At 41.8% G+C, this 22,147-nt stretch overlaps 1 protein-coding gene across 1 annotated transcript in view; it reads right to left on the minus strand.

The window, feature by feature from the left end:
• The window catches only part of FBXW8 (F-box and WD repeat domain containing 8), a gene marked incomplete at both ends in the record, with an annotated part of 120,098 nt that overhangs the window by 41,125 nt on the left and 56,826 nt on the right, over nucleotides 1-22,147 (minus strand). The window contains 2 exons of the mRNA XM_079717310.1: nucleotides 1,604-1,810; nucleotides 4,959-5,155. Of these exons, the coding sequence (XP_079573436.1) occupies nucleotides 1,604-1,810; nucleotides 4,959-5,155 (404 nt within the window). The remainder of the gene's footprint in view (nucleotides 1-1,603; nucleotides 1,811-4,958; nucleotides 5,156-22,147) is intronic.

The raw sequence follows: 22,147 nt of genomic DNA on the forward strand, positions 1-22,147 counted from the left end.
AGTGTTTTCAAAGGCCAAGGAAGGAAACAGCCTTAGGAAACCAAGTGCTGTCCCTTTCCCCCCACTTCCTGGGAAGACGAAACACAGGAATTATATCACCACAGACTTTCCAGCTAAGATATGCTGAATATGCTCCAGCAAAGCAGGCCAACTTGAGCACAAAGGGATCCCTTCTCACAGTGAGACTAAACTAAGCCACATGTATTTTCTACGGCTTTATCTATCTTCCTGGTTGAAGAATATATAATTGGAATCCATGTTGCAAAACCAGTGAACACCTAGATAGGTGAGATTTGACCTTACAGGTGACTGCATAGGAGAAACAAGATATAAAAATCACAACCAGAGGCTAGACTCAAACTATGAGTGCTAGAAATAACAGGAAGCACACAGTGATTGTTAACTCTCCAATGCCAGGTACTATGCTTAAAGCTTTACACATATGTTTTCATTTAATCCTACAATTCTGTGAAGTAGGTACCATCATGAACTCCCTTTTACAAATGAGGGAACTGAGGCCTAATGAGGGTTAAGCGACCTGTTTAAGGTCACACAGGGTAGCAGGTGGTAGGCCTGCAGCTGGAACGCAGACGGTGTGCATCCAGAGACTGGCTCTTTTCCAGTTCACAACACTGCTACGTGAAAAGGGCCTCCTTCCTTGGGAGAAGGACATCGTCAGAGGAGCTGCTGGCTCAGAGAAGTTCCTTCCCAGGGTTACACCCACTGCCAGCAGGGTCAAGACCCAACAAACCGGAGGAAAAGCAAAACAAAATGAACCTTTATCCCTCTCCCCTGATTCCACTGGAAGAGAAAGAGTTCTGTAAGTCAGCTTTAAGACTAAGTACTTGGCCTGCAGTCAGGATGGTAAAATACTAAGTAGTGATAAAATTGAGTCATCATGCAAACAATTTCAATTAAAAACTTGTCTCCTCCTTGTTTCTGGCTGAAGGAGTATCAGAGGCACTTTTACAAACTGTGGATAAGAATGTAAATTTTGATGCAACCTTTTTAGAAGGCAACTTGGCAATGTCCATCAACCCTCTGATCAAGCAACATAATTGCTAGCAATTTATCCTAGAGATTTACAAGTTGCAACATGCACTGTAGCACTGTCTCTAACAGCCCAAACAGAGAAAGCAACCTAAATGCCCACTAGTGAGGAGACTGGTTAAGCAGACTACGAGTTGTAAGCATCGCTGGAATTCTAGGGAGAGGGAGTTCATGTGGAATGCTCTCCAGGCTACATTACTGCATAAAAACGTTGGGCACAGAACAGTATGTACACTGTGATCTCATTTCAACAAAGCTATGTTTTTTAGTGTATAAATGTACCTATATATGCATTTAAATTTTCTAGACGGATACCTAGAAACTGTTAATAGTTTCTTCTGTGGAGTAGGGTTGGGGGAAGGGAAGAGAAAGAAAACAATTACTTATCATATTACATCATTTTGAACTACCTGAGTTTTTTCTAACCAGGCTGATATATATTGCCTGAACACATCTTTTAAAAACATATTAGAGATCTTTAATTTTTAAATTGCCTTAAAAAAATAAAATCCATGTTCTTTTTTGTTAATTGCACATCTTGCTATTTTTGTACCTTGTTTCCTTCGTACACCCATCCCAGACTCTTCACACCAAAAGCAGCCTGGTTGGCAGAGACATCTAGACATGTGACAGGCTGCCCGTAGACATAATGGAGGGTTCTGGCAGAGTCTTCGGCTTTTAGCAGGTATACCAGATCTCCAGCAGTGGCTACGGCCACAGGATACCTTCCAGTATCTGGAACTATTTCAAGGTAGTCAACCTGTTAAAGAATAAGGGTCATTTTAGTCCTTCAGGTCTCGCCTACAATTCATCCTGACTTGCTCAAAAATACACAATTCCTCCTACACATCAATGAGAAGACCAGCAACCCAACAGAAAAAGATGGGCCAAGGGCCAGTTCACAGGAAGTGAAACACAGTTCCTACACAAATGAAAAGATGCTCATCGTAAAAGAAACACAACACACTCCTAACAAGAGAAATAAAAGGTGAAAATTCACCAAGATAGCATTTTCATCTGTCATATCAGTAAAGATCAATTAGTCTGATAAGACACTGGGCTGGAAGTGGAGGGGGGACAACCACATTTATGGATCCCATTAAGGTTGGTGGGATGTAATCTGGTCCAAAATCTGGGAACACTTAACACAACGTCAGATGTGCATGTGCTCTGACACAGCAAGTCACTTCTAGGAATTTATTTACAAATAAACTCACATTTATGCAAAACAACTGTGTACAACATTATTTGCTGTAGCACTATTTGGTCATAGCTAAAAACTAGAAAACCCTAAACATGCCTTACTAAGGAACTAATTAAATAACTTACAGTACATCCATGTATTGGAATACCATGTGGTCACAGAAAAAAGCAGGAAGACAACCTTTACAAACTCATACAAAGGGGGTCACCTCTAAGATAAATTTGGGGGAAAAAAACAAGGTAACAGGATTCACAGTGTGCTACTGTGTGTAAAGGTGGGGCAGAGGAAGCCTGTGACACGCTTGTCTTGTACGTGCACAAATCTAACAACAGCTGCCTTCAGGGAGGGAAATGAGTTGTGGGACAGAGTGGAAGGGAGATTCTCACTGTAAACCTTATTGTGTCTTTTAAATTCTGAACCACGAGGCTAGAATAACTATTCAAAAATAAAAGTTAGTTTTTATTTTTTTTCACAAGAAACTGAATAAATAACATAAAATTCACTCAGTTCCAAATCAGTCAAAATCACTTTTTTTTTTTTTTTTGCGGTACGCAGGCCTCTCACTGTTGTGGCCTCTCCCGTTGCGCAGGCTCAGCGGCCATGGCTCACGGGCCCAGCCGCTCTGCAGCATGTGCGATCTTCCCGGACCGGGGCATGAACCCACGTCCCCTGCATCGGCAGGTGGACTCTCAACCACTGCGCCACCAGGGAAGCCCCGGAATCACATTTTAACATTTGTGCAAATAGCAAAAATGTGTTGCTAAAAGGTTAAAAGCACCCGAGTTATCTACTTTCTCCTGGTTTCAATACCATCCTAGGGTAGGAAGGCCACTGCAAGCACTTTTATGCCACACAGTCCTCCGGCTGCATCACTGCTACTACTTTCTCTAATCTGCGTGGGTATGAGGAGCTGCCTTTAAGAGTAACTTGCTTTCCTATGTTCGTTAAGTGGCATGCTTCCCCCGAGTGCAGTTTACATCGGGTTTTCACCTTCCTGAGTAAATTCTGAGAGTACAAAAGCAGAAGGCAAGCAGAAGGTAAGCCACCTAGGTAATTATGAAAATCCACGGTCCCTGACAAGAAGCCAAACGAGTTCAAAGGCCTGAATCCTGAGAACTGTCCAGAAGCGCTCGAGAGAGTAAACATCTGGGTGGCTCTGCTAACCCTGAGGACCCACAGTGTGAGTGGTGGCCCCACATCCCCAGCTGAGGGCCCATCGCGAAGGACAGCTGTTCTAGGCCAGTATTACAAACCTGGGAACACTGCCACGGTGATTCAGGGAGCCTATCTGAGGAAGACAAAGATGGCCCAGCAACCCGGGCCAGGGGCTGCCTTTTCCAGAGATAGTACATTCTGGGGCCAGCCCTCATCCAGGGTGAGAAATAATACAAAAAGAGCGTTATAACACAGGCCTCCAGCAATGGCTGCTTCATTCCTCTCTCCCCCATCCTAAAAATCACTTCTTGCTTTCCTAAAATCAACATCCTCAGTCTAGCCATTTAATTCACCTTCATGCTGGATGTGTGATAGACCAAGAGGCTCAGACTGACTGCGGTTGTGCCATCTTCTGGGAACTGTAAACACCTTCAGAAAGCTTCCGGTCGGTGCCAGGATGCCACCTTATTGCCAAGGCCGGATTTGCACTTTCTGAAGGGACTCACATCTCAAGTAATTGTCTTGAGTTCATATAGCTATTGTTGATCTACAGTGTTCTTTAGGCAGAAACCAAATAACAAGCACTATGTAGTTTTGAGGACAGAAATATGGTACTTTCACATTTTTCTAATAAAACCCCAAGAGAAGAAGACAGCATGAGAACACTACACTAGAACCACAGAGGCTGAGCATTAAAGGGACAAGCAGCTTACAGAAGTGAAGCAGTGATGCCATGGCTTTTTAGTTATTCATGTCTAACAAGATTTCCACCAGGGGAAAAGGGAGAGGAATAGGATATGTTCCAGGTCAGGCCATCAATTCATTATTCAGCGTTGGCTTTTCTGTTCACTCCCCAACCAGTGCCAAAATCAAGTTTGCTTTAAATTAAATCCAAATTCAGCATAGACAGATTTCAGCTCTTCCTTCTTACCACCAAATCATCTCCCACCATGCAAATGTTGAGGCTCATGTACAAGTGAACTCAGAAACAGGCTCTATGTAATGAACTAGTAAGGTTAACTGAGCTTCACACATGACATCATGGAACACGGCTACCCGATTAACACTGACTTGAATCTATACTCACTTAAGAGTTACCCTTAATGCCAAGTGAGAAAATCTTCGGATGGAGAAAGTGTAGGATGGAAACTTTCTTTCCCACATAGCCTGTGATGGTACCACTGAACTCATCTTCACTTATGTATCAGGCCAGATCCTGATCTCAGATTTCCAGGGGTGAACGTCCTGTTAATGTGAAGGAGGCTGAGGACCACAGTGATGAGAAACTGCAGCCCCGATGTCAGCCTTGAGGTCAGAATCACAACTTCTTATCAGGGGCAAGTCAATTCACTGCTCCAAGACTTTATTGGCTGCTTGGTAAATGAGGAAAATAAAACTACTTATTTTGCAAGGCTGTTGTGAGATTTATGGACATGAGGCCCACAGAAAGCCCTGAGTGAATGGGCACTGCCAACATCATTACTATCTGTTTATGTCAGACCCAGAGATTCTAAGAATGAAAAATAAAACGACCAAACAAAAAGCTCACCAGTTTCTGAACTTCAAATTCTGCAGCTATTTGCCAATATCCCTCCTCATTGGGGCATAACATTACGACATCAAAAGCAGAAGCTGTGGCAACAGTTGCATCTTCCTGGCTGAGGGCTAGTGCTTGTATTCTTGCATCATGCTCAAAACGATGAATAGGATACCTTCCAGTCCTTAGATCCCAAATATTAAGAAATCCTATGTAGAAAAAAAATTCAGGTAACAATTTTAAATTCATTTAGTATGCACAATTATAAAATAATCATGCAACATAAAGAAAATTTAAAAGATAAATAATAAATTGGTAAAAAAAAATCTGCATCACATATAACAAAGAGCCTATTTCCTTAATATATAAAGAGCTTCTAAGATTCAATAAGAAAAAAGCAACTGAAAAGTGAGCAAAGGACATGAGCGTGCTATGGTGTTCATAGAAAAACAAATGCAGTTGACATATAAACATTCAAAAAATATAAAAATTCACTCACAATTAGAAAAATACAAATAAAAACTAAAATAGGATAGTATTTTTCACCAATCAAATTGACAAAGACAAAAAATTTCATAAAACATTTTGCTTTTGAGGATATGGGGAAACAGGCTTTCTCTTAAACTGTTCATAGGAATGTGAACTATTTCACCTAACTCTGGAGGCAATTTGATAATATCTACCAAATCACAAATGTATATAGGATAGTTACTACGTTTTTAATTATGTCAAAAGATTGGAGGCTATCTAAATGTCCACCAATAGAGAAATACTTAAATAATGGTATCTCCATAGTTTGGAATTTAAATAAAAAGAGCAATTAAAAGAGTCAGCCTTATACATGAGCTATATAAAATGATCAACAAAATATACTGTTAAATGAAAAAAGGAAGGACAGAAAGAGTGGTATAGTATGCTATGTTACTTTTGCATTTTAGAAAATGTACACGCACACATACACAAATGTATACACAGACTATCCTGGAAGGATGCTTAAGAAACTTAACAATGAAAAAGAAACTGTTAAGAATTGTTAAGGCCTCTAAGGAAAGAAACCAGGGAAAAGGGACAAGAGTAGGAGAGAAATTTACTGTAACACCCCCTTGTATATTCTGAAAAATTTCCCCAAAATTATCCTTGCCAAAAAGATAAATTTTTAAAAAATGCTTTTATGAGAGATCTAAGAAGAATGGGAGGACATAATTGCTGAGTAGTTTTAACATATGGAGTTCTTAATTCATTCTCTTATTTGTCTATTTATGCAACAAATAATTTTTTCTAGTTTTGTTAAAATATAATTGACACAGAACATTATATAAGCTTAAGGTGTACAACAGAATGATTTGATATATGTATATACTGTGAAATGATTACCACAATAAGTTTAGTTAACATCACCTCACATAGTTACAAATGTCCTTTTCCTTATGAGAACTTTTAAGATCTATTCTCTCAGCAACTTTCAAATATACAATACACTATTATTAACTATAGTCATCATGCTGTACATTACATCCCCAGAACTTATTTATTTTATAACTGGAAGTTTGTACCTTTTGACCACCTTCAACCAATTCCTCTACCCCTGGCAACCACACATCTGATCTGTTTCTATGAGGCTTTTCTTTTTTTTAAGAGTCCACATATAAGTGAGATCATATAGCATTTGTTTTTTTCTCTTATCTCACAGCATAATGCCCTCAAGATCCATCCATGTTGTTGCAAATAGCAGGATTTCCTCCTTTGTTATGGCTGAGTAGTGTTCCACTGTATACATACACCACATCTTCTTTATCCACTCATCTGTCAATGGACACTTAGGTTGTTTCCATGTCTTGGCTATTGTGAGTGAACACGAGGGTGCAGATATCTCTTCAACATAGTGATTTCATTTCTTTCAGATATATACCCAAAAGTCAAATTGCTGGATCACATGGTAGTTCTATTGTTAATTTTTTGAGGAAACTCCATACTGTTTTCCATAGTGGCTGCACCAATTTACATGCCCACTGACACTGCATGAGGGTTCCCTTTTCTCCACATCCTCACCATTTGCTATCTCTTGTCTTTGATGATAGCCATTCTAAGAGGTGAAATAACATGCAAGAAATTATTATTGAGCACTTTTTATATGCCAGGCACTGACCTAGACACTAGCAACATCTGAAAACAGCCATTAACCTACATTCTAAGAGGTTCTTATAAGTATTTTACATCCCTCCTCACCACCACCTTCTTTTAGCCACAGTTAGCAGAGGTGTTTTATTTTGCATAGTCTAAAACACGAGCTTGACTATCCCAGACTTGTTAAAAACCACGATTTAAGGAATTCCCTGGCAGTCCAGTGGTTAGGACTCCACGCTTCCATTGCCGGGGGCCTGGGTTCAATCCCTGGTCGGGGAACTAAGATCCTGCAAGATGCATGGATGGAGGAGCCAAAAAAAAAAAAAAAACCACCACAATTTACCCATATACTATACACCCTTCTCCCCAGCCCCCTGAATGCTGCTCCCCAGATGAATTCCTCTTACACACACTGGCTGTGTCTCCACCCTTCTCAAACTGTCTACAGCAATGATATCCAAGTGTAGACCCTGGACAAGCAGCATCAGCAACACTTGGGGGCTTATTAGAAATGCAGGTTCTTGGGCAGCAAACTCTGGGATGTATGCCCAAGTTTGAGAACCAGTTGTCTGCAGGAACTTACACTTTTCTGTCAGAAATATAAATGTTTCTGTATTTGGAGGGCCACGTATTCTTTTCTTGCCAAATAATTTCTTTTTACCACTCCCATCCACTAAGCTACCTTTTTACCCACAAAACTTTATTCAAGAAAACAGTTACTTTCTGCATCATGCTGGATAATGTCCTGTTCCAATTCCAACTGATTTTATTTTTCAAAAATCACTGAAAATAATTGTGTGCAGATAACACAGTCTGTGGCTGTTTGAGTTCAAATCCAGCTCCGCTGCTTGCTAGCTGAAGGCCTTGGGCAAGTTACGTAAAGCTGAGAGCCTGTTTTTTCATCTGTAAAACTGAAGGTAACGTTACCCATTACACAGGGCTGTTGGGCAGATTAAAGGAGATAAACCACACAAAATATTGGAGACAGACCAAGCATTTCTACATTTTTATGTATTCTATAGGGCCTGCCATGTTATAGAGCATATTTAATCTATTAATAACATTAATTTCCTCTCGATTGCCCATCCATAAAACCAGTCCTATTTCCTACAACTTTCTAAAATAAAGCTTTCACTTCTCATCTTTTTGCAATCCCTCTTCCCATTTTTCTTGTCTTGTACTTTGTCCTTAAACAGTAAATGCTTTGAACCTAGGATCTTACTACAAGGTATCATTCATCACTAAATAAATACAGCGAGTCAGAAGAAAACAACACTTGTGGGTTGCTTTGCAAGCCTTTCAAACTGTCGGTAGGCTAAGTAGGTGATTAAAAACAAAAGCAGAGCTTTCTTCAAGTTAAATGTTGCTTCAGATGTAAAACAGTGCACTCTTCTAAGAATTATGATAAACTTGGGGGATAAGCAGATTGCAAAAGGCTCCACAACACATTCCTCTGGCAAAATTTTAGCTAATTCTTTCCATTTTGACTCAGAAGAAGCAGATACACTGCAAAAAATGCCAATGACTCTACACATTAAATAGGAGACAGGCACACTCCAGGATGTGCCTCTTCCAAATAGGCCTGCACTGCATTTGTTTGCAGACATTACAATAAAACAGTAAAGCAACCACTATTGCATGAAGCCTCTGAGTGTTCAATCACTTGTCTCCTCTCCTTCAGCGCTAACTTCCATCTTCGGAAGAGCATCATTATCTTCGTTTGACAAAACAGAAGCTCTGAGTGGTTCAACAACTGGTCCAAAGCCACTTGGTATGTGAGGCGGCTGGGCTGGAAGTTAGCTAGAAAGTGCAGGATGAGGGCTTCCCTGGTGGCGCAGTGGTTGAGAGTCCGCCTGCAGATGCAGGGGACACGGGTTCGTGCCCCTGTCCGGGAAGATCCCACATGCCGCGGAGCGGCTGGGCCCGTGAGCCATGGCCACTGAGCCTGCACGTCCGGAGCCTGTGCTCTGCAACGGGAGAGGCCACAGCAGTGAGAGGCCCGCATACCGGAAAAAAAAAAAGAGAGTGCAGGATGAGCGGCTGCATTTACAAGTGCATGAAGTAACCATGAGCTCCATGAGTAATCGACATAAACTTAACCTGTCTTCTGCCAAGTGTGGAAGTTATTCAACCACAGCTCACTTGAAGCACACATGGAGTTTATCTATAAACACATTTTTCATTACTAATCAAGTACTGGTTTTGTTGGCTTCATTTCCCCAACAGAACTGTATGCAACAAAATACCCTTTACCACAAGGTTGCAGAGCTATTCTAAGAAGGGTCTTTTTAGAAAATATATTCTAGGTGCCATCCATTTAATGGTCACATCCTTCTCTTCTGAATGCCTGTTGTGTAATGATCTTTGTCCGTTTTCTCTACTGCAGCTATCAAGTGTATAACTCGGCCAGATTCTCACTTGTCATCAGTGCCACTATCGTTTGCACAGTCCTCCAAGATCACTTTTAGGTGCATTAACATTTAGGACTGTTGTGTCCTCTTGCTGAAGTGACGCTGTGTTACATGAAATGTCCCTCTTTGTGTTGTGTTCTTTGCTCTGAAATCCACTTTGATGTTGATATAGTCACTCCAACTTTCTTTCGGTTACTGTTAGCACGCGATGTGTCTTTCTGTCCTTTCACTTTGCGTTGTGTCTTTATATCTAAAGTGGGTTTCTTGTAGATGGCATTTAACTGATCTTGCTTTTAACTGGGGTATTTAGACTCTTATCTTTAATGTGATAACTGGTAAGGATGGGTTTAATCTACCATTTTGCCGCTTGTTTTCTATTTGTCCCATTTGCTCTTTGCTCCCTTTCCCCCTCTTTTTCTGCCTTCTTTCGGACGGAGTATTTGGATTAATGATGTGTTTATTTCATTTTAATTCCTTTGTTGGTTTATTAGCCAAAACTTTGTGTTTATTTCAGTTGTTGCTTTAGGTTTTTAGCACACATCTGTAACTACCAGTCTTCCTTCAAGCGATATTACATCCCTTCACATACAGTGAAGCAGCGTACTTCCATTTCCTCCCTCCCAGCCTCTCTGCTATTGTTGCCACACTTTTTATTTCTACTGTATGTTATAAACCCCACATACATTGTTGTTATTTTTGCACAAGCAGGCAATTGTCTTTTAAAGAGAAATAACAAAAAAAGCCATTTATATTTACCCATGTAATTAGCACTTCTACTGCTCTTCCCCTTACCACTTTTAACATTATTAAATCCTGCAGCTTGTGCAATTTCACTTTGCAACTGTGTTGTTGGATATTTGACCCCAAGACACATGGGCAAGGTGAGCAGGGACAGACACAGCAGCTAACAGGATGGATGCTTGAGTGAAAGCTAATTTTATAAAAGGTAATTTTATTATTTAATATAGTTTGTATCATGCTACTTTTACAACCTCAAAACTGCAGGGGCGACTTCCGGGTAAGATGGCGGAAGAGTAAGACACGGAGATCACCTTCCTCCCCACGGATACACCAGAAATACAGCTACACGTGGAACAACTCCTACAGAACACCTACTGAACACTGGCAGAAGACCCCAGACCTCCCAAAAGGCAAGAAACTCCCCACATACCTGGGTAGGGCAAAGCGGAGAGATTCCCGCACAGAGGATTGGTGCCGAGCGGCACTCACCAGCCCGAGAGGCTTGTCTGCTCGCCCGCCGGGGCGGGCGGCGCTGGAAGCTGAGGCTCGGGCTTCGGCCAGAGCGCAGGGAGAGGACTGGGGCTGGCGGCGAGAACTCAGCCTGAAGGGGGCTAATGTGCCGGAGCTGCCGAAGAGGCAAGAGACTTTTTCTGCCCTTTTGGTTTCCTGGTGCGCGAGGAGAGGGGATTAAGAGCGCTGCTTAAAGGATCTCCACAGACGGGCGCGAGTCACGACTGAAAGCGCGGAGCACAGTGACGGGCGTGGGACGCTGGGGCTGCTGCTGCCGCCGCCAAGAGGCCTGTGTGCGAGCGCAGGTCACTGTCCACACCGCCCTTCCGGGAGCCTGTGCAGCCCGCCACTGCCGGGGTCCCGGGATCCAGGGGCGGCTTCCCTGGGAGAACGCACGGCGCGCCTCGGGCTGGTGCAACGTCACGCCGACCTCTGCCGCTGCAGGCTCGCCCCGCACTCCGTGCCCCTCCCTCCCGCCCGGCCTGAGAGAGCCAGAGTTCCCGAAGAGGCTGCTCCTTTAACCCTGTCCTGTCTGAGCGAAGAACAGACGCCCTCCGGCGACCTACACGCAGAGGCGGGACCAAATCCAAAGCTGAGACCCGGGAGCTGTGAGAACAAAGAAGAGAAAGGGAAACCTCTCCCAGCAGCCTCAGAAGCAGCGGATTAAAGCTCCACAATCAACTTGATGTACCCTGCATCTGTGGAATACATGAATAGACAACAAATCATCCCAAATTGAGGAGCCAGGAGTCAGTGCTGTGCCTCTGAGGTGGGAGAGCCAACTTCAGGACACTGGTCCACAAGACACCTCCCAGCTCCACATAATATCAAACGGCGAAAATCTTCCAGAGATCTCCATCTCAACACCAGCACCCAGCTTCACTCAACGACCAGCAAGCTACAGTGCTGGACACCCTATGCCAAACAACTAGCAAGACAGGAACACAACGCCACCCATTAGCAGAGAGGTGGCCTAAAATCATAAAAAGTCCGCAGACACCCCAAAACACACCACCAGACGTGGACCTGCCCACGAGAAAGACAAGATCCAGCCTCATCCACCAGAACACAGACTCTAGTCCCCCCAACCAGGAAGCCTACACAACCTACTGAAACAACCTTAGCCACTGGGGACAGACACCAAAAACAACAGGAACTACGAACCTGCAGCCTGCAAAAAGGAGACCCCAAACACAGTAACATAAGCAAAATGAGAAGACAGAAAAACACACAGCAGGAGAAGGAGCAAGATAAAAACCCACCAGACCTAACAAATGAAGAGGTAATAGGCAGTCTACCTGAAAAAGAATTCAGAATAATGATGGTAAAGATGATCCAAGATTCTATTTCCCAGATCCAAAATCTTGGAAACAGAACAGACAAAATGCAAGAAACAGTTAACAAGGACCTAGAAGAACTAAAGATGAATCAAGCATCGATTAAAAACACAATAAATGAAATGAAAAATACTCTAGATGGGATCAATAGCAGAATAACTGAGGCAGAAGAACAGATAAGTGAGGTGGAAGATAAAATAGTGGAAATAACTGCTGCAGAGCAAAATAAAGAAAAAAGAATGAAAAGAACAGAGGACAGTCTCAGAGACCTCTGGGACAACATTAAACGCACCAACATTCGAATTATAGGGGTTGCAGAAGAAGAAGAGAAAAAGAAAGGGACTGAGAAAATATTTGAAGAGATTATAGTTGAAAACTTCCCTAATATGGGAAAGGAAATAGTTAATCAAGTCCAGGAGGCACAGAGAGTCCCATACAGAATAAATCCAAGGAGAAATACGCCAAGACACATATTAATCAAACTGTCAAAAATTAAACACAAAGAAATATTAAAAGCAGCAAGGCAAAAACAACAAATAACACACAAGGGAATCCCCATCAGGATAACAGCTGATCTCTCAGCAGAAACTCTACAAGCCAGAAGGGAGTGGCAGGACATAATTAAAGTGATGAAGGAGAAAAACCTGCAACCAAGATTACTCTACCCAGCAAGGATCTCATTCAGATTGGATGGAGAAATTAAAACGTTTACAGACAAGCAAAAGCTGAGAGAGTTCAGCACCACCAAACCAGCTTTACAACAAATGCTAAAGGAACTTCTCTAGGCAAGAAACACAACAGAAGGAAAAGACCTACAATAACGAACCCAAAACAATTAAGAAAATGGGAATAGGAACATACATATCGATACATATCGATAATTACCTTAAATGTAAATGGACTAAATGCTCCCACCAAAAGACACAGATTGGCTGAATGGATACAAAAACAAGACCCATATATATGCTGTCTACAAGAGACCCACTTCAGACCTAGAGACACATACAGACTGAAAGTAAGGGGATGGAAAAAGATATCCCATGCAAATGGAAACCAAAAGAAAGCTGGAGTAGCAATTCTCATATCAGACAAAATAGACTTTAAAATAAAGACTACTAGAAGAGACAAAGAAGGACACTACATAATGATCAAGGGATCGATCCAAGAAGAAGATATAACAATTGTAAATATTTATGCACCCAACATAGGAGCACCTCAATACATAAGGCAAACACTAACAGCCATAAAAGGAGAAATCGACAGTAACACAATCACAGCAGGGGACTTTAACACCCCACTTTCACCAATGGACAGATCATCCAAAATGAAAATAAATAAGGAAACACAAGCTTTAAATGATACATTAAACAAGATGGACTTAATTGATATTTATAGGACATTCCATCCAAAAACAACAGAATACATGTTTTTCTCAAGTGCTCATGGAACATTCTCCAGGATAGATCATATCTTGGGTCACAAATCAAGCCTTGGTAAATTTAAGAAAATTGAAATTGTATCAAGTATCTTTTCCAACCACAATGCTATGAGACTAGATATCAATTACAGGAAAAGAGCTATAAAAAATACAAACACATGGAGGCTAAACAATACATTACTTAATAACGAAGTGATCACTGAAGAAATCAAAGAGGAAATTAAAAAATACCTAGAAACAAATGACAATGGAGACACGATGACCCAAAACCTATGGGATGCAGCAAAAGCAGTTCTAAGAGGGAAGTTTATAGCAATACAATCCCACCTTAAGAAACAGGAAACATCTCGAATAAACAACCTAACCTTGCACCTAAAGCAATTAGAGAAAGAAGAACAAAAACATCCCAAAGTTAGCAGAAGGAAAGAAATCATAAAAATCAGATCAGAAATAAATGAAAAAGAAATGAAGGAAACAATAGCAAAGATCAATAAAACTAAAAGCTGGTTCTTTGAGAAGATAAACAAAATTGACAAACCATTAGCCAGACTCATCAAGAAAAAAAGGGAGAAGACTCAAATCAATAGAATTAGAAATGAAAAAGGAGAAGTAACAACTGACACTGCAGAAATACAAAAGATCATGAGAGATTACTACAAGCAACTCTATGCCAATAAAATGGACAACCTGGAAGAAATGGACAAATTCTTAGAAATGCACAACCTGCCAAGACTGAATCAGGAAGAAATAGAACATATGAACAGACCAATCACAAGCACTGAAATTGAAACTGTGATAAAAAATCTTCCAACAAACAAAAGCCCAGGACCAGATGGCTTCACAGGCGAATTCTATCAAGCATTTAGAGAAGAGCTAACACCTATCCTTCTCAAACTCTTCCAAAATATAGCAGAGGGAGGAGCACTCCCAAACTCATTCTACGAGGCCACCATCACCTTGATACCAAAACCAGACAAGGATGTCACAAAGAAAGAAAACTACAGGCCAATATCACTGATGAACATAGATGCAAAAATCCTCAACAAAATACTAGCAAACAGAATCCAACAGCACATTAAAAGGATCATATACCATGATCAAGTGGGGTTTATTCCAGGAATGCAAGGATTCTTCAATATATGCAAATCAATCAACGTGATACACCATATTAACAAATTGAAGGAGAAAAACCATATGATCATCTCAATAGATGCAGAGAAAGCTTTCGACAAAATTCAACACCGATTTATGATAAAAACCCTGCAGAAAGTAGGCATAGAGGGAACTTTCCTCAACATAATAAAGGCCACATATGACAAACCCACAGCCAGCATCGTCCTCAATGGTGAAAAACTGAAACCATTTCCACTAAGATCAGGAACAAGACAAGGTTGCCCACTCTCACCACTCTTATTCAACATAGTTTTGGAAGTTTTAGCCACAGCAATCAGAGAAGAAAAGGAAATAAAAGGAATCCAAATTGGAAAAGAAGAAGTAAAGCTGTCACTGTTTGCAGATGACATGATACTATACATAGAGAATCCTAAAGATGCTACCAGAAAACTACTAGAGCTAATCAATGAATTTGGTAAAGTTGCAGGATACAAAATTAATGCACAGAAATCTGTGGCATTCCTATATACTAATGATGAAAAATCTGAAAGTGAAATCAAGGAAACACTCCCATTTACCATTGCAACAAAAAGAATAAAATATCTAGGAATAAACCTACCTAAGGAGACAAAAGACCTGTATGCAGAAAATTATAAGACACTGATGAAAGAAATTAAAGATGATACAAATAGATGGAGAGATGTACCATGTTCTTGGATTGGAAGATCAACATTGTGAAAATGACTCTACTACCCAAAGCAATCTACAGATTCAATGCAATCCCTATCAAACTACCACTGGCATTTTTCACAGAACTAGAACAAAAAATTTCACAATTTGTATGGAAACACAAAAGACCCTGAATAGCCAAAGCAATCTTGAGAACGAAAAATGGAGCTGGAGGAATCAGGCTCCCTGACTTCAGACTATACTACAAAGCTACAGTAATCAAGACAGTATGGTACTGGCACAAAAACAGAAAGATAGATCAATGGAACAGGATAGAAAGCCCAGAGATAAACCCACGGACATATGGTCACCTTATCTTTGATAAAGGAGGCAGGAATGTACAGTGGAGAAAGGACAGTCTCTTCAATAAGTGGTGTTGGGAAAACTGGACAGGGACATGTAAAAGTATGAGATTAGATCACTCCCTAACACCATACACAAAAATAAGCTCAAAATGGATTAAAGACCTAAATGTAAGGCCAGACACTATCAAACTCATAGAGGAAAACATAGGCAGAACACTCTATGACATAAATCACAGCAAGATCCTTTTTGACCCACCTCCTAGAGAAATGGAAATAAAAGACAAAAATAAACACATGGGACCTAATGAAACTTAAAAGCTTTTGCACAGCAAAGGAAACCATAAACAAGACCAAAAGACAACCCTCAGAATGGGAGAAAATATTTGCAAATGAAGCAACTGACAAAGGATTAATCTCCAAAATTTATAAGCAGCTCATGCAGCTCAATAACAAAAAAACAAACAACCCAATCCAAAAATGGGCAGAAGACCTAAATAGACATTTCTCCACAGAAGATATACAGACTGCCAACAAACACATGAAAGGATGCTCAACATCTTTACTCATTAGAGAAATGCAAATCAAAACTACAATGAGATATCATCTCACACCAGTGAGAATGGCCATCATCAAAAAATCTAGAAACAATAAATGCTGGAGAGGGTGTGGAAAAAAGGGAACACTCTTGCACTGCTGGTGGGAATGTGAATTGGTACAGCCACTATGGAGAACGGTATGGAGGTTCCTTAAAAAACTACAAATAGAACTACCATATGACCCAGCAATCCCACTACTGGGCATATACCCTGAGAAAACCATAATTCAAAAAGAGACATGTACCAAAATGTTCATAGCAGCCCTATTTACAATAGCCCGGAGATGGAAACAACCTAGGTGTCCATCATCGGATGAATGGGTAAAGAAGATGTGGCACATATATACAATGGAATATTACTCAGCCATAAAAAGAAATGAAATTGAACTATTTGTAATGAGGTGGATGGACCTAGAGTCTGTCATACAGAGTGAAGTAAGTCAGAAAGAGAAAGACAAATACTGTATGCTGACACATATATATGGAATTTAAGAAAAAAAAATGTCATGAAGAACATAGGGGTAAGATAGGAATAAAGACACAGACCTACTAGAGAATGGACTTGAGGATATGGGGAGGGGGAAGGGTAAGCTGTGACAAAGTGAAAGAGCGGCATGGACATATATACACTACCAAACGTAAGGTAGATAGCTAGTGGGAAGCAGCCGCATAGCACAGGGAGATCAGCTCGGTGCTTTGTGACCGCCTGGAGGGGTGGGAGGGAGACGCAAAAGGGAGGGGATATGGGAACATATGTATATGTATAACTGATTAAATTTGTTATAAAGCAAAAAATTAAAAATTAAAAAAAAAAAAACTGCAGGGGCTTGAACAGTGAATACTTGAATTATAAGAATGTTTTATAATATTGTAGTGGATTATTATCCATGTTAACCAATATTTAGCCAAAAAGGAGTTAATGCAACAATACATTCAACACGTTTATTTGAGCCCTTGCCTTTCTAAGCTCTGGGGAAACTGCAGTGAACAAGACAAAATAAAACAAAAAAGTCCCTGACCGCATGGAGCTGACATTCTAGTGGCATCACCAAGCATCTTGGTTGGGATATGATCTCTGTTCTCACAAAATTCTCACTGCAGAAAGACATGTTATAGCCATGAAAATATAACGTAACAAAAATATAAAAGATATATACACAAACTGCAATGGGACAGTGGCTAAGCTTAACAATGGATAAGTCCTACTGTCAAACTATTTAAGATTCCCCAAAAGGAGCGGCTAACTTATGCAGACATTTCAAGTTGAACTGGGTCCACATCCATTGCACAATATTAATCAATACCTATCAGAGCCAAACAAATTTCCTTCCCAAACAGGTGATGATTTTAAAAATTTGATGTAAATTCATTTGAAAGGCCACGTTTTATCCTATCGCAGACACAGCACTAATATGGATTTGGCTCCTAGCACTGGGTGGATTTCTGAAGTGGCAGGATTGTGTCCTTTTTCTGCTGCATTTCCTAGGAGTGACTTCACAGTACTGAAAGCGGCTGAACATCAATGAAGGTTTGCTGAATGTTTGTCTTATGTTTTAGCAATGGAATATTTGGTTGTAAGAAACAAATCCACTGAAACTGGTTTAAATACAAAAGGAAACAGACTGAAAAGGAACAAGGCTATTTCATGGAACCCAAGGGCAGGAAATACAGCTGGACAGTAAAAGGGATCAGAACCAGAAGTAGGAAAACATTCAGATCAAGGTAGTCCGTCTCTTGTTGCACCATACGTCTTGCCTCTGCTTCTCTCGGTAACCGTGCGTCCCTCTCTCTCTACACAAAGCAGCTTTCTCTATTCCCCACTTCACAAGGGCTTCTACTCCAAGCACACAATTGAGACTGAAAGTCTTCAGCCTAAACGTTCAGCCAAGACCATGAATCAGCTGCCCCCAGGCCTGGGGTCCCCATCCTTGTCTACTCAGCTGATGTCAAAAGACCAACTCAAATTGTATGAATAGGTCCACCTCCAGAGGGGCTTCAGAGCAAGGAGACACCCCAAAAGGTGTCTACCACCCTTATCCCGTACGCTAGGCCAAGGTGAAACAAGAGAAAACTTCTCAGCAAACGCAAAGGGAGCTTCTGGGTGGTTCCTCAGTAGTGACTTAGTAAACAGGTCATTGTCATCATTCCCTGAACCAGGCATAAATAACCCTCAGAGCTGGGGCTCATGCCCACACTGGGAAAGCTGAAAGGAGACCAGGTGTCTGTCTTTCTCCATGACAAAACCTCAATGGCTGCGTAAAAGATGTTTACCTCTGAGCTAGTGCTGGGATCACAATACTGTTTCATTCAGGAGAAAAATGAAAAGGACGCAGGCAAAAAAAAAAAAAGCGTCTCTCAAAAACTGCGGAAGACCACAATGAGTGAGGGCCATCGGCCCAATAAAGTAGACAGGAGTACGGCTTGGCAGTCCCACTGCTCTTTGGGCTCAGGGCCCTCCACCTTGACAAGCAGCACCAGGGCTGCAGGAACTCTGAGTTCACCCTAGCCTAGGAACAGTCATTTATGGGGAGATGAGTAACGATGGCCAGTCTTTGGAGGAGACATAAAGTCTGCTCAGCAGCTGTGGATGGGCACCCATGCCAGTTTGCAGCATGCCCCTTCCACCTCCCAAAGGAGGCCAGCCAGAGTGTGGTAATGAAACTGCACATAGTGGAAATGGGATCTAAATGAGTTTAAACTGATTTATGTTAGCTTTTGTAAAGATTACTCTACATCAGGAAAGTGCTACCACTGTGAAATAATGTCGACAATCCTTAAGACCTCCACCTAATGGTACTTGCACAGAATATTTATATTCCTCATCACAGGAACAAGGACCATAATGGATACTGTTTTTGTTTTCTTAGGGATGCATATTTAAATTAATCTGCTATTTGCCTAAACAATTAGCTGCTTCTGTTTGCATGCACAAAGCCAAAACTGCAATTAGGCTTCCATCAAAAAGATAAGTCCCAACTAAAACTGTCCCAGTGGAATCATAAGAGCTCAGGGCAGAACTTCCCAAAATTGCTTTTTAGCATAATGGTAATTATGTTAATTGCTTGAAAGGTAAATAACTGCTGAACTGGTTTTGGAAAAAGACAATTGGTATGATCCCTCCCCTCTGATCTTTTTCATGCACCATTAAATTTAAAACAGGTTAACAGTTTAGAAAGTCATAGACTGGTCACTTATTGAACTGCACAGTTTGTCTGGTGGTCTTTCGAGCTTTTTTTCTTTTTTTAAATTAATTAATCTATTTATTTTTGGCTGAGTTGGGTCTTCCCTGCTGTGCGCGGGCTTTCCCTAGGTGTGGCAAGCGGGGGCTACTCTGCCTTGCGGTGCGCAGGCTTCTCATTGCAGTGGCTTCCCTTGTTGCGGAGCTCGGGCTCTAGGTGCGCGGGGCTTCAGTAGTTGTGGCGCACGGGCTTAGTTGCTCTGCAGCATGTGGGATCTTCCCGGACCAGGGCTCGAACCCGTGTCCCCTGCATTGGCAGGCGGATTCTTAACCACTGCGCCACCAAGGAAGTCCCATAGCGCTTTCCTTTCTTTTCTTTTTTTTTTTTGGTACACGGGCCTCTCACTGTTGTGGCCTCTCCCGTTGCGGAGCACAGGCTCCGGACGCGCAGGCTCAGCGGCCATGGCTCACGGGCCCAGCTGCTCCGCGGTATGTGGGATCTTCCCGGACCGGGACACGAACCCATGTCCCCTGCATCGGCAGGTGGACTCTCAACCACTGCGCCACCAGGAAAGCCCCCATAGCGCTTTCTTGATCAGAACTTATTTTAGCCATGAGCTCCTGTTCACTTGAGCTTGCACAATAAACACCTGAGGCTTGGTCTCAGCTTCATAATAATTAAGTAGACAAGATCAACTAACTGCAGTTCAGACACTGAGTGACATTGACTATTCATAAATTTCCACCATGTAAATAAACACTTGCCTATAAGAAATTAAGGAGGAGTCAAAGGAAATTCTGCAATGAGAAAAAGCACCTTAACAGAAATTTAAAATACACCCATACAGGTCATAGGTGATCAGTAAATGTTCCTTGCTCTTCCCTGTATGTCAGAGGAGGAGCCATGCAAGAAAGCCAATCCTGCAGATCTCTGGCCGACAGAGAAAAGGCGTATTTTTACTACAGTGTAAACCTGGAGCAAACAGGGGCCCAGGGCAGGCCACCTCCCAGCCCTGAGGAGGCTGGCCAAGTGCATGTGTGTGTGTGGGGATGCTTCTGACCCAGGATGGGGTGAGGATGGAGTTGGGCCCCACCCAGTCCAGGGGCCCTGATATTTGCCCTTCAGGCACTGCTCTCAGCCCAAATATTTGGAGGTTTGCCTGCTGAGTTTCTCCTTGGCCCACGGCAGCCATGGGAGTGCTGACTGGGGTGTGTGTGTGGTGTGTGTGTGGTGTGTGTGTGGTGTGTGGTGTGTGGTGTGTGGTGTGTGTGTGTGTGTGTGTGTGTGTGATGCAGTAACCAAAAATAGCTTTGATGAAGCTTGGACCAGGCTGGGAAAGTAGGAAGAGCTGGGAGAGGGGAGAGTCAGGAGGCAGCCAAGCACAGGTCCCAGTAGTAACATTTTTGGTGGGACTGGGGTTCATTGATATAGACGCTTCTCATAAACCCACAGCTGAATGACTGCTTTCCCTCTTGCATGTCTCATGTCTAAGCATAAGGCGCTCCTTGTAACCAGTTGCGTAAAATATCTGCATCATGGGCACATGTTAAAGAATCTGTGTGTTAAAGAGACGTGTGCTGAAGAAACCAGTTGTTAAGAGATTTTCAAGGATGCTTCAAGGGTTATTTCTTTGGGCTTCTTCATGTTTGATTCATGTATTAAATCGGGCATTTAGAATAAATAAATAAATAAATATACCCACAGCACTCACTAAACGTGTACCTCTTCACTCATTAAGTCTACACAACATCACTATGAAATGTAAGCCAGAGATGTAAGTGGCGTAAAGTTTGAGAGGACAAAACAAGTTCTGGGGCTTCCCTGGTGGCGCAGTGGTTGAGAGTCCGCCTGCCGATGCAGGGGACACAGGTTCGTGCCCCATTCTGGGAAGATCCCACATGCCGCGGAGCGGCTAGGCCCGTGAGCCATAGCCGCTGGGCCTGCGTGTCCGGAGCCTGTGCTCCTCAACGGGAGAGGCCACAACAGTGAGAGGCCCGCATACCACCAAAAACAAAAAACAAAAAAAAAAAACCCCCCAAAAAACAAGTTCTGCTTTCATGGGAGAAGAGGTCAGTAGGACATTAAAATCAGCGTAAACAAGGGACACAGAGAAGGGCTAAATCATGGAGGGTCTTGAAACAAAAAACTAAATGAAATTTATCCCTCACCTAAATGCTGCATCCACTCATCCTCAACGTCCCAGCTGAACAGAGCTCTAAAGCTGAACTCTGTTGCTTATGGCAGAAAAACAATACATATGAAGTATTCTGGAAGCTGCATTCCATACTGACAAGGGAATGTGAATGGGCTTGTGGACCAATGAAGTGACTGGTTAGTGCATAAGCAAAGGAATGACAAGACATAAGATCACCAAGGCAGAAACTGAGTCAAGAAGGAGGAAAGATGAATATATTCAGTAGTCTTAAGTTCAAAGCAGAAAGAAAGAACATTCTAAAAAGAAGAATCAAAAACAAAGAGACAGTAAATTAAAAAGGAGGCAAGTGATATAGTGTAGGAATATGACAATGTGACTAAATAGAAACATTTACAGTTAGCAAAGTCAAAGGAAAAACAGATCAATGAGGAAGAATTTGGACCAGCTCTTCTATAAGGGGAAGTGCAGAGAAGGCAGATAGTGCAAGAAAGACATTATTGTGCACACAGCCACTAACTCCAGCCAATTTTCTCCTGCACTATAACTAAGTGATGTAAACAATAT

The sequence above is a fragment of the Hyperoodon ampullatus genome, assembly GCF_949752795.1.
Source record: "Hyperoodon ampullatus genome assembly, chromosome: 13".
NCBI classification, from domain to species: Eukaryota; Metazoa; Chordata; class Mammalia; order Artiodactyla; family Ziphiidae; genus Hyperoodon; species Hyperoodon ampullatus.